Source organism: Oncorhynchus clarkii, chromosome 17 (assembly GCF_045791955.1).
Source record: "Oncorhynchus clarkii lewisi isolate Uvic-CL-2024 chromosome 17, UVic_Ocla_1.0, whole genome shotgun sequence".
Taxonomy (NCBI): Eukaryota; Metazoa; Chordata; class Actinopteri; order Salmoniformes; family Salmonidae; genus Oncorhynchus; species Oncorhynchus clarkii.
Window position 1 is genome coordinate 39,483,769 of NC_092163.1, and position 13,910 is coordinate 39,497,678.

Genomic DNA, 13,910 nt, shown 5'->3' on the forward strand with positions numbered 1-13,910 from the left:
AAAAATGTATTAAGGCTCATCAAATAAATGGTATCTAGGGGACAGTCATATAATTTCTCACTCTATAACATAAATATGATACTCTGCAACTAGTACTGCAAATACACCAACAGTGTCTGAAAAACAGATCTGAGCCATGATAATGTGAACCCTGCTCACCACAGCCATTTAGAGTCTCTACATATGGCTCTGCTATAGACGTCTTCACGGGTCCAAACAGTTGGATCCGAAATGGATCCGTGGCTTTCCTACCTGACCCGATATGATTAAATCAATACTTGCTTATTAAAGATAAGCATTATATTGTTAGATTATAGGAGTAACATTGGTAGTCCTAAAACATTCTTTGTCACATATCAATCATATCAAGCTAAAACGGTCATATTAAATTCAACTTTCGGCGTCCGAGGGAACGTAGGTGCTCACTGAACTTCATAGGCCTGCAGCTATAGCCTAATAATAGCCACACCACACCAAACCTTCACAAAGGTTTCTAAACTTCATAGGGGTATTATCAAAAGTAAGTCAAGTCGGTGTTTATAGGGTGAACACTAGGATTAGCCTACAGTTGGAACTTAATTTAGCCAACGAAAATGTCTCAACAGAATTAAACAAAACACTTTTTGCATACTTAAAGAACTGGTTTAGATTAGGATAAATAGGCTTACAATAATAATAATAATGATATATAATAATAATAAGGATAATAAAGATAATAAATACGAAAATAAATTAAAAGTTAGAAAATTGCATCAAACCTGAATAGCGACCTGTCCGTTTCCTTTCTCAGGTTCTTTTCACTGTACGAAATCTTTCCCCTCTAACGTTCGCTTTACTTCAATGAAAAATGCCTCCATCTTCGCAATCAACAGCAGCCTAGGCCAAGGCTAATCTCTCTTGCTCTCTCTCTCTCCTCAGCAACATACGTACAAGAGGTGAGCGGCCGGAATAAGTTTCAGCTGGACCTGGCCGGCATAAGCTATGTTTTAAGTTGCAATGGGAGTGACACAGATAACAAGCTTGCACAGTTTTCTCATCACCTCACTGATTAAATTACTATAGGACGGGTCTAATCGGGTCCAGTTGATAAATCAATTTTAATTGCACATACCCGAGTCCTGTTGCAATTATATCAGACCCGACCTAGATCCGAGACAAAGGTTCGAATTTTGGACTTCGAACCCATTTGGGCCCCGGGTCAGATCTCGGAATTTCGGGTCTGGTGGACCCATGAAGACTTTTACTCTGCTACTCACCATCTCCTGGGCCACGCCCTCTGGGGTCTCTTTCTCCAGGTCAAAGGTGAACTCGATGGCACCACTGTCTTTGTACTTCCCCTTCAGCTTCTTGGGGTCCTCCACCCACACCTTCAGGGCGATGGAACTCTTTTTCCCATCGTCCTCTTCGGCCAGCTCCACCCTCACGCCTGTGTCCTCCGCAAAGAAGGCATGGTTCAAGAGGTCCTTTATGCTGTACCTGTAGACAACAAACATACAGTAAAGTATACACACGCACGTTCTCTCACACACGACGCCGCCGCTGTGGAACGGTTATGGTGTCACTCAGAATGACTGATCCGAAACGTCAGTACACATAGGAACATCAACAGTGCAGGATCTTAATTTGAGCCAGTCCGCTTCAGCAGGACAATAGTCCCGCAGCAACAGGAAATGTGAATTATTATTTTGGACCTGAATGCCTAAACATTCAGAAGATGGAGGTGCTCAAAGTTGACCCATTTTGCATACCCCACCATACTATGAGACATCCATGTCTTCATCACTGGAAAGATAAATGGTTGAGATTGATATCGTTTAAAAGCTTACAAACAGGGTTGTCAAACAATTTTCAAGTTTTTTGAAATAAATCACTATATGTTTTTATCCTGCCATTTTGTACCTTTAACGTCAATTATCTAAACTCAGATTTGTTTTCATATTCGCATATGCTGTAGCTTAGACTCTCTTTACACCATCATACGTTTTGTGCCCACCATCGGTTGGAGAAAATAAAAATAGGAGTTTCACGCATTTGTTGATAATTGACATTAAAGATTAAAACATGTCATAATTGAATTAACAAATTTTTTTTTTTCAAGAAATAATATAATTTGACAATCCTGTTTGTAAGCTTTCAAATGATATCAATCTCAACCGTTAATCTTTTCCAGTAATGATGACATGGATGTCTCATAGCATGGTGGGTTAGGCAAAATGCCTCAACTTTGAGCACCTTCATCTCTTGAATGTTTTGGCATTCAGGTCCAAAAAGTCACTTTCTGAGTACTCCTACAACAGGCAAATATGTATGGAAGGTTTTATTCAAATCAAAAGGGGTGCTGCCAAAAAAAGTGACTGAATTTAAATGGATTTACCCATGTGTGTTGTGTGTATGTGTTGGTTGTGACCATTTAATGCCCTCTAACTGCTCAGTACTTTACCCGCACACTTTACTTTACAGATGGACTTGACTTGGTCCACTTACCTCTCTTCCCGCCGATGGCAGATACACTCCCCGATGATCTCCTTAATCTCTGGGTCACTGATCTTATCATAGCTGGCAGGCTTCACCCCCTGGAGATGCCAGACACAGAGAACGACAATATGCAGGATGGGAAGTATATTCTACGTGATATCTCACACAGTATGACGTAAGAAGAATGTCATGGGATATATTACACATTCGCACACTGACACTCACAGACAGAAAAACAAAAACAATCTTCCTGAGGACAAATATAAAATATATTTGATTATTTGGATCCCCAGGTGTGACAGCTACTGGTCCTGGAGTCCACAAATACCATTTCTCACACAGTCTTGCACTGAGTCAGCGTGTCACAAAAATAACACACAGAGTGTGTGACCTTCGTTTCTTTGCGACAGGAGTAAGACGGCTAACAAATGTCCCACTCCATTAAGAACAGACTCCCCGTGGTGACGTGTCGTCTACTCCACTCCAATGAGAAGTGATGAGCCGCCTCAGCTGCCGTTACTCTACTCTAGAGAGGAATGTTGTGGCAGGAAGCTAGCTCCCTGTGAAGAAATGAATGGGCTACGTCCCAAAAGGCACCTTATTCCCTATGCAGTGCACTACTTTTGACCAAAAGCCAATCAAAAGTGGTGCACTTTAGGGAATAAGGTGCATTTTGAAATACAGACATGGTCTCCATAAGTCATAAACACCTTATTTATCCTTGTTGAAAGAACGGCAAACTATTTCTGAAAATGTGATGATTCACTTCCTTTTAAACCTCTGCACCGTACATTCCTCTGGGTTGTTGTTGTACTTCAAAAAGCACACTGCAACAATTATATTTTTTTTAAAGCAGCAGAGAGAGAATTTTGATCATTTCGTTTGGTATTTTACTTTAACTAATTTGAGTGACTGTATCTGTGCTTTTGTAGGTTTTTACTGTAAGCGTAGCATCTCTTATCACTGTGGTAACTTTTTGGACTAAATACTGAATATAGATCTTCATGGCTTTGCTGTTTGTGCTCGTAAGTAAACATCGGCGATCGCGATGAGATGGGTGACTTAGTGCTGGTGGAAAAACATAGGCGCCAGCACGGTGTGGGTGAGAGACAGTATTGTGCTGGACTCGCTAAACTCACGCTGGTGACTTTGCGGTAGATCTGAGCGGCGTTCTGGCACTCGGAGTAAGGGTATTCTGAGGTGGCCATCTCCAACATACACATGCCAAAGGCATAGACGTCCACCGCCTCGTCATAGTGCTCCTCATACATCTCAGGGGCCATAAACTCCGGGGTGCCTGGGAGGACAGAGGTCAGCGAAGAAGGCAAACGCAAACATCAAAGGTCACAAGAGTTACAGGGCTCCTCTTGAAAGAAACAAGGTTATCTCCCTAACACAGTGACACACACTCACACAAATATGATAAACATGCTAAGCTATCTCACATACTGTATACCCATCCAAAAGAGGATCAATGAATTCAGAAACAGCCTTTCGGGTCTCAAGTGGAGTCAAGGCTAAAGTACTGTCACAATCCATTAAATGCATAGTTACATTATAGATTCCATACCCTTTTACAGATGATTTGTTTACGACCCTTCCAAGCAGAGCATGAAAGAGCATGTGTAATTCCTCACCAATGACACTCTTGGCAAAGGAGGCCCTCTTGAGGGTAGCCAATCCCAGGTCCCCGATCTTAACGGAGCCGGTGGGGCCGGTGATGAAGATGTTGTCACACTTCAGGTCCCTGTGGATGATGGGAGGGTCCCTGGTGTGGAGGAAGTGGAGCCCCTTCAGGATCTGTCTACACCAGCTCCTCAGAACCTTAGGCTTCATCACCTTAAACCGCTTCAGATACCTGGAGGACAGTGGCGGTCGGAGCCATTTAAGATGAGGGAGGATGAATATTTATTTTTTTAGGAGCATGGCCTTATTTCTATTATAGCATACTGGATGACTGTCATTCATATTCCATTCACCCAGCTCAATGTATCCTAGATAGGTTTAGGCTACTGCATAACACTCAAATTTTCCCTGTACCCATCATGAGGTTTCTACAACCTATCATATGAATGAAAGTTTACAGCGTAAGTGCACAGGTCGAAATAATTTTGAGTAATCAAGGTGACAAACAGTGACACATTCAATAGCGCCTTGCACACTCTTGCCTGCATCTAGCTGATCTAGGGTGTAATCATTAATCCAACAGTTGCAAATTAGTTTCTATTGGACAAAAAAAAGGTATGTTTGTCCCCGTATCGTTACGTTTTTTTTCTGTTTAAGAAAAGTTTTTCAACAGAATCGGCAGAATGAATACACCCATGATCACACGCAAACAGTTCACTTTCACAGCAGCCACATAAAAACAGCACGATCACTTTGCTCATTGTATAAATAATTCCTTCTTGCAACTATCTACGTGCTCTCCTCCTCTCACCTTTTCCCTTCGCTTGTGGACTTCAGTACACATCAGCTGTCTGTGACGAGGCAAAAAAAACTTTCCAAGCCAAACCTTCATATTATGACCCCTAACCACTACACACAGTCTACATCGCTGTAACATCATACTAGAACTACTAGAACTAATGCATTAGTAAACCCGCTACAATCATGCAGTACAGTCAGAAAGCAGCTTGGTAGTTACACCGGTGGGCCCGGTGGCAAAATAATTCATAAAACCAAAAGCTTACCTTGACTTGAAAGAGATCCAGTGTTGGATAGCCATAGCCAGCTAGCTAACATAACATCTGTTTGAGCCGGGTATTTGAGTAGGCTAAACTAGCTATCTGTGTTTCCCAGCTAAGTGAACGTTAAAAAATAAAACTAAATACAGCTCTCTCTCCCCTTCTCAATGCTCTCTCTGTCAAAACTGTTAAACTGTTATCTTTCTCTCTCTTTAAGTCAACTATTCACCACATGGTATGCACCGAAGTGCTAGCTAGCTGTAGCTTATGCTTTCAGTACTAGATTCATTCTCTGATCTTTTGATTGAGTGGTCAACATGTCAGTTCATGCTGCAGGAGCTCTGATAGGTTGGAGGACAGTTTTTTCTAAAAATGTTTTAGACTAAATTTTAAAATGTTTGACTATTTTGATTTTATAAAATTCACTGAGGATGGTCCTCCCCTTTCTCCTCTGAAGATGAAGAGCAGACCATCAGCAGCAGCAGCATCATAATTGTCATCATCGCCATCATCATGACCACTACCATTACAATCCATCTGATGAGAACAATGATCATTTAACTATTAGTTTGCCCAATTAAGTTGTCAAACTGTGGATGAACTAATTTATACAATGAAAACTTTCCACTGACACCAGTGGAATTTCCCCTTTTGGGAAGTTACTATTTTTCATTTCATAAGAACAGTTTAGGAGGTTTTACCTGACCTTGTTTAATGTTAAGCACAGCAGTGTTGTGTGATAGGGAGAGCGGGAGGGAGGATGCTGCTGGTTGTGTTTGTCTCACGTTTTTAGTGTCCCTGAGGTCATGAGCTCTGTCACCAGAACGATGCACTTCCTCCCTTTGACCGGTGACTCCCAGAAGTCGTAGAAACGCACAATGTTGGGGTGCTGAAGACCCTTCAACATCTCTGCCTCCTCCTTAAACCTCTGGCGCTCCGCTTTGGTCAGCTTGCGGTCCTATGAGAAGAAAGGGGAGGCAATGAGATTATTCCAGTGTCTCGACAGTTATGTGATTGGTCTAGAAACCCATGAATGTACTGTAGGACTCCGATGGGCCATGTTTGGGAGTAATGCTATGAATTTCCCCCTAGGATTTTTTTTTGTTGTTCAGCAGCGGTGGCAAAGGTAGCTGTTTCCATAACACAAGTTATAAACTTCCTTCAAACTGCATACCATAACAATGGTATCCATGAGTTCATATGACTATGGGTAAGTAGAAAAAGGGCTTAATTGCCGAAGTGTGTCTCGGCAGGAATGTATATATATATATTTATGATTCAAGGTGAACATTCTTTATTACTGCCATCTGGAAATCTGTAACACTATATGCACACCAAAAATGTATGACACCTTTTAGAGCGGTGTAAACGATTTAGCAGCGGTCGGCCACCGCTGCAAAATGAATATAGGGAAAAGACTGGGATTGAACACAAGTGTGATATATAGGAAAGCGTTGGGATGGGAATCATTCTTCTCTTAACAGCCATGTATAAAACCGTGCAGTGTGATCTGGACATGATGCCATAGGTGATGTCTTCCAATGAAAGCACGATGTTCAGTAAAGATGTCTATTCTAAGAGTCTTGCTTTCTTACAAAGGTGTTGTGAAGCAGATATAGACTCTATACTAAGAATGAGGATGCCTTCCACAGCTGTAGGGAGGAGAGGCTGAATGTAACACCTGTGTCTTTGGGTATACAGCCTCTGGGTGATGGAGTTTACTGTGGATCAATATTTTGGCCATCTTCTTCTCTTTAAATAGTGAAACAGCTGACAGTAAAGATCCTCTACATCTCTGTTCCACTCAGGACAGTCTGGCAGAAACCTTAGACAACCCCGGCCTGGGCGCACACACACACACACACACACACACACGCACACAGGAATACACTACAGTCACAGCCTTGAATCATGAGACCCACAAAACGAAAGATGAACCCAAAATCTTTTCTGTAACAAGATTCATACTCCTACATACATATACAAACACATATAAACTCTTCACACTATGTACAGTATACAGACAGTATAAACACCTGTGCACTGTGTACATGACCCAAATGACCATTAAACAGTGATGGAGAAGAGGGGACCGCAAGCATACAGCAATGAGATACCGTGGCTACAGTACACACAACCAAATACCCACTGAGACTCAGAGAGAAGCGTCAAAGGGACGCAAAGAGATGCAACAATACTGAGATACTGAGTGGCAAAGACACACACACACACACGCACTTTTTCTTCTGGGAAGCGTGTGCATATAGTGTTACAGATTTCCAGATGGCAGTAATAAAGAATGTTCACATAATGTCCATTCATCAGCATGGATTATTGGAGGAAGGTGCAGAGTCGTATTTCACCTAAAGCCCATAGCGACCTAAGCTGCCGTTTATATCCGTATATCTAACATGTCGGTAAACAGATGCTAGCCTAGTAAGCATGTCCTTAATTGCCCATACTGTTTCCTATACAACACAATTTTCAGGATCCTATTCTGGAAGGAGGTTAACTGGGGAGTGGGAATTGCTCGGAGCTATCTAAGGATCATGTGGCAGTCTATGGATTTTTTTCCCCCCCAGGCAGGGCGTGGCAGTTACAGCATCTGCCTGCCTTACTGAGCTTTGTCATTGCGAAAGAAGACAGAGAAGCTATATTAGCACTCTGCTCTAATGGAATGGGTGAGACCCAGCATGACAGCAATGAGCTATGATATAAGACGCATAGCTTTACTGTCCCCGATACACAGCAAGCCATAGCCGATCACTGCTTATCCCTAACTGACCCGCACAGGCGCACACTCCCTCATTCCCTCTCCCTTTTTCCCGCTCTCTCTCTCTCTTTCTGTCTCCCTCTCTCTCTCTCTCGCTGCAGAAGGGAGCGCTTGCATCAGCAGGTTTAGCCTCTCCAGACAGATCTGCCCAGTAACGCCCCAGGGGATAGGCTGTCGTTTAGTTTAGTATGCTGTACTATCAGCCTGTCCACATGATGTGGAGACGTGCGGAGTGGAACGTTTGTTTTGCGTGTGTGTAGAACTGTATCCTCAGCTGATCAGACACACTGGCAGCTGGCAGTTTTTCCCTGAATCATGTTGCATCATCCACTGATCCGAGACGATCAGGACCTGGTAAGTCTGTCTGACCCAGGGATAGGGACGGAGAGAGAGGGAAACACACACATCCATATGATCAGTTGATTTACTAAAATGAACGTGTACATTTGTGCATTTCTGCAGATGGCTGTATCCCTTTGTCTTTGGAAATATTTTTCACTCAATCATCCTCATGTTGCTCTCTCATTCTCGTTCATCTGGCTTATCTTTCTGTATCTCGGTATCGCTCTCTTTTCTATCTCTCTTTATTTAGTGAGGTCAGAAAGTATTGGGACAGTGACAAATTGTTTGTTGTTTTGGCTCTGTACTCCAGCACTTTGGATTTGAAATGATACAATGACTATGGGGTTAAATTAGAGACGGTCAGATTCATTTTGAGGGTATTGTCATCCATATTGAGTCGACTGTCTAGAAATTGCAGCACTTTTTGTAGAGTCGCTCCATTTTAGGACACCAAAAGTATTTGGACAAATTCACTTATATGTCTATTAAAGTAGTCAAAAGTTTAGTATTTTCATTCCACATTCCTAGCACTCAATGACTACATCAAGACTGTGACTATACAAACTTGATGGATGCATTTTCAGTTTGTTTTGGTTGTATTTCAGATTATATGGAGCCCAAATTGGTAAATAATGTATTGGGTCATTTTGCTGTCTCTTTTATTGTGAATAGAATGTTTCTAAACACCTCTACATTAATGTGGATGCTACCGTGATTACCGATAGTCCTGAATGAATCGTGAATAATGATGAGTGAGAAAGTTAGAGGCATAAATATCATACCCCCCCCCCCCCCCCCCCCAAAAAAAATGCTAACATCCCCTGTTATTGGTAATGATGAGAGGTTAGCATGTCTTGGAGGTACAGTGCGATATTCGTGCCTGACTTCCCCAGGGGAACCTAAACAATGAAGGGGGCTCCAGGCTAAAACTGTTCCTAAAAACACCATCTCTCCGCTCCTGGGTCTAACACTGAGAAATGCTGCATCAGCTCCATAACAAAAGCCCTCTCGCCCCTATGTGTCTGAAATACTGAATATCTCCCTCTCCCTTCCCTTGGCTTAGTTCCGGAACCACAACACAGACTCTGACTCGCCTACCTGTACACTGAAACAGTGTATTCATAGCATTACCTAATGGCTGGCATGGTGCAAACAGTAGGTTGTGTATTGTTAAATTACCACATCCATCCATACACATTTTAGTGGAACTTCTAAAATGCTGGTATAAGATCATCTCAGTGAACTAGCCGAGTCGCTCTCTCTTTCCCCCGTCTCTGCTCTGACACTAAACTCCTCTCTCAGCTCATTTGGCGACACCCTAAAAACGCTCTATGCAGCAGTACAGAAACCTCGTATTGACTGCAAATGGACCCAATCCAGAACTGATGTGCAGCAAGATGACGGTATTATTTTTTTCAGTTCGCTGTAAATGTACATTGCAGAGTTGTATTAAACACAATGGTGACAGGGTCTGTTTTCATGTGTGGGCGGAGGGAGGGACAGGTGGCGCAAGCCTGATAACCCATCATCAAAACTGGCGTCCCATCATCAGTACTACCAGCCTCCACTCTGTCTCGTCTGAACTAGCACAGGTTCAAGTGGTGGCAATCTACCGTAATGCTTTTAAATGCAACACATTGTTTCTGTCAGTGTGTCTGTGCAGTGGTATATCATAGGCCTCATAATAGACTATGGTTTCATGACCAAGGCCCTCATAACCAACAACAACAAAAAAAGGTCTGGGAAGAATTCAGCATCCTTAATGGGCTAACACTTGCCACATTTAGTGCAAAATGCTATATGGGCACCTTAGGCAGCCATAAGAATAGGTGTTATTACAGCTTCATAAAATAGTTATGAATATATAAATAAATAAATGTATTCCGAAGGATGTTTCTAGTTCCAAACAATTAGACATTGTAATGGAGTTGGTGACTTAAAGTGTAAACCAAGGAGTCCTATTCAATTACCTGGAGTTCACACCAAGCAACTTCTACCCAGGTGTCTGTGTCCAGACCCTTGTAGACAGTCTTAAATGACCCTCTCCCGATCTCAGTATCGAATTTGAGAAACCGGCCCCCGGGTGAGGTGGACACGGCTTTTATCTCGTTCTCATCCTCGTTCTCGTCAATCCCCGCTTTCCCGGTGGTATCAGGCGACGGTGCAGCTGCATCGTCTGGTTTTGGCTCGGCCTCGCTCCTCTCCTTCTCTTCATCCGCGCTCACACTCTCAGTCGCACTGTCCTTCTGCCCCACTTGGCTCTCGGTGCTCGAGCTCTCCTGGACCTGGAAAGCCACGCGAGGTCCGAGCGCGCGGGTTCGGTCCACGATGGTGCGCAGGTGGACGCTGAGCATTGGAGTACTGTTGACGCATTCTGGCGCGTCCAACGCTTGGTCGTCCGCGTCGGAAAACCACAAGCTTCTGCGAATAAACCTCTGACGGACCAGTCCCCGGTAATCCGATAAGGGGTACGCGCTCGGGTCGCTTGCCCCTCTCAGCGCTGCAGTTTCCGTGTTGTTGACATTCCGCTCTCCACCGTTCTCATAGATACGGATGTTGGCGTTGGTGTCAGAGTCTAAATTGGGAACCGAGGAGAATGTCGATCCAAGTGGCGCGTCCGAGACCGAGTCATCCCCGGAATCCATCCCCGGGAAATATTTAGACAGTTATCGGTGACATTCAGAGGCTACTGCTTTCATGGTCCTTCCTCAGCAGAGAGGATGTGCATAGGCTACCTGCAACGTTCGCATGTGCTGACGCAGTTAGGCAGCTATACAATCCCTTAAACAGTCTCACTTGAGATATCTAGCATATTTATAAAACGGCAATTAATAACGACAAAACTCTTAAAACAGTCGCAATGGTGCCACTGCATGATTTAATACGGCTCATCTTATCACGAATCAAGCCAGCCAGCCAAACAGCCAATTGAAATGTTGCATTAATACATTACAATTGTAATTAATTGCTATCATATGCAGTTTCGGTAAAGCCTTCGTTAATTGAGACTTTGTTTCATCAACTGATCGAATTGGTTACAGTGTAAGCTGCAGAACTCGTGGTAGGGAGAACTGCTACGATGAACACTCACGGTTGTCGGGCAAGGATAGTTCCCTGTTTCTCTCTCCAATCACTCAAAATACCCATCACATGCAACTGTCAGGTGAGCCGCTGTGACCACTATAATCGTAGGCTAGTCGATCCAGTAGCTGTTTATTGCGCATGTATTACGGTTATTTATCGATTGAAAAGCAGAATGAAGTCAGGGAAGTGTGACCTCCACATCACAGCATCGCCCCCATTGCATCGCCCCCTATGCGCAGCACTCCGCTGGGGGGGCAGTTCCTCTGTTGAGCGGTGTCCGGGTGCGGAGTAAAAGCGCTGATCAGATCAAATTGTTTGCTCACTGCGGCACAGTTTTCTCCCAGAGCATCTCACCGTTCGTTCGGACAGTATTTGTGCCATGTCTCTCTCAAATTACACTTTCTATGGCAAGGAGACAGGCCCATTTTAAGACACAAACCCACGCCCCTAGCAACAACACGTATCCAATAAATACGCACGTTTTTAGGCGCTACCTTTCAGCCTCCGTGACACGGGATGTAATGGACCACACCACTCGCTGTGTCCTCCCATCCTCTGCATGACGCCACGGGCTCCTGTGAAGGACGAGAAGCTCTCTCTGTGCCCGGCAGAAACCTGCAAATTATTTCCGAAAAGGGATCACTGGGATAATTGCCTATTCTATTGTATTGTTTTCTGCTTTCTGTTTACTGCACTTAAATGTGTAGAATATAATGGAACAGCATGCAGATGATCACCGATAAGTAGGCTAATTGCTTGTTCTTGATGGACTAAAATATATTCTAGCCTACATTCTATTCATTTGAGTTAAGTGCAGTAGAATAGAATAGAAAATAACCCAATAGAATATATTGGAATAGAACAGCCAGCAAATTATGCCTAAAAGTGAACAGCGATAAGTAGGCAACATGCTTGTTCTTGATAATATAAAGTATATTCTATTCAATAGAATACAATAGAACAATGTTATATTCTATTAAATCAGTTGAGTTCTACAGTTATTCAGTTCTTATTTCTCAATGGCGCTGCGCCAATCTCTGTTGAAATGAAACTTGCATGACAGTGCTATTTTTGCCCGTGCAGACTGTTCCACCTACAGGAGAGTTCTATTACTACTGATCACGTATTCTGCCTCAGAAAATACACTGAGTATACTTAAGACATTCGGGAACACCTGCTCTTTCCATGACTAACCAGGTGAATCCAGGTGAAAGCTATGATCCCTTGCACCCTTAGAGAGAAAGGGTCCCAAAGGGGTTATTTAGCTGCCCCCATAGGAGAACCCTTTGTTGTTCCAGGTAGAACCCTTTTGGGTTCCATGTAGAACCCTCTGTGGAACCCAAAAGGGTTCTACCTGGAACCAAAAAGTGTTCTTCAAATGGTTGTCCTGTGGGGACAGCCAAAGAACCCTTTTAGGTTCTAGATAGCACCTTTTTTCTAAGAGTGTATTTGATGTCACTTGTTGAATCCACTTCAGTCAGTGTAGATAAAGGGGAGATTACAGATTAAATAAGGAGTTTTAAACATTAAAACAATTGATTGTGTATGTGTACCATTCAGAGGGTGAATGGGAAATACAAAATATTTAATTCCCTTTGAACAGGGTATGGTAGTAGGTGCCAAGCGTACCGGTTTGAGTGCGTCAAGAACTGCAACGCTGCTGGGTTTTACACGCTCAACAGTTTCCTGTGTGTATCAACAATGGTCCACCACCCAAAGGACATCCAGCCAACTTGGTAAAACTGTGGGAAGCATTGAAGTCAGCATGGGCCAGTATCTCTGTGGAATGCTTTCTACACCTTGTAGAGTTCATGCCCTGACGGATTGAGGCTGTTCTGAGTGCAAAAGGGGGTACAACTCAATATTAGGTAGGTGTTCCTAATATTTTGGACATTCAGTGTATATGCTCAAATCAAATTGTGTTGGTCACAATAGGTGTTCCTACCTCCAGGTAGGTGTTCCTACCTCCAACAGTACAGTAATATCTAACAAATCATAACAATACACACAAATCTAAAAGTAAAATAATGAAATTAAGAAATATATAAATATTAGAATAAGCAATGTCGGAGTGGCATTGACTAAAATACAGTAGACTACAGTATGCAAACATTACTAAAGGAACTAGGTGCTCTATTTTTAAAGTGACCAGTGATTCCATGTCTACGTACTTAGAGCAGCAGCCTCTAAGGTGCAGGGTTGAGTAACTGGGTGGTAGCCGGCTACTGATGGCTATTTAACAGTCTGATGGCCTTGAGATAGAAGCAATTTTTCAGTCTCTCGGTCCCAGCTTTGATGCATCTGTACTGACATCGCCTTCTGGATGGTAGTGGGGTGAACAGGCCATGGCTTGCATGGTTGATGTCCTTTTTGGCCTTCCTGTGACATCGGGTGCTGTAGGTGTCCTGAAGGGCAGGCAGTGTGCCCCCGGTGATGCGTTGGGCAGACTACACCACCCTCTGGAGAGCCCTGTGGTTGCGGGCGGTGCAGTTGCAACCAGGCAGTGATACAACCCGACAGACAGCATGCTCTCAATTGTGCATCTGTAAAAG

General features: G+C 43.3%; 1 protein-coding gene across 2 annotated transcripts in view; it reads right to left on the bottom strand.

The window, feature by feature from the left end:
• Positions 1–10,961, bottom strand: part of LOC139370810 (WNK lysine deficient protein kinase 2) — a 68,930-nt gene extending 57,969 nt beyond the window's left edge. For both annotated transcript variants that reach the window (XM_071110592.1, XM_071110590.1), the window contains exons 1-6: positions 10,245–10,961; positions 5,945–6,117; positions 4,113–4,333; positions 3,615–3,772; positions 2,485–2,573; positions 1,257–1,476 (exon numbers count right to left, since the gene is read on the bottom strand). In XM_071110592.1, coding sequence (XP_070966693.1) covers positions 1,257–1,476; positions 2,485–2,573; positions 3,615–3,772; positions 4,113–4,333; positions 5,945–6,117; positions 10,245–10,919 — 1,536 coding nt within the window. In that variant the 5' untranslated portion in view covers positions 10,920–10,961. The remainder of the gene's footprint in view (positions 1–1,256; positions 1,477–2,484; positions 2,574–3,614; positions 3,773–4,112; positions 4,334–5,944; positions 6,118–10,244) is intronic.
• Positions 10,962–13,910: the final 2,949 nt, after the last annotated feature.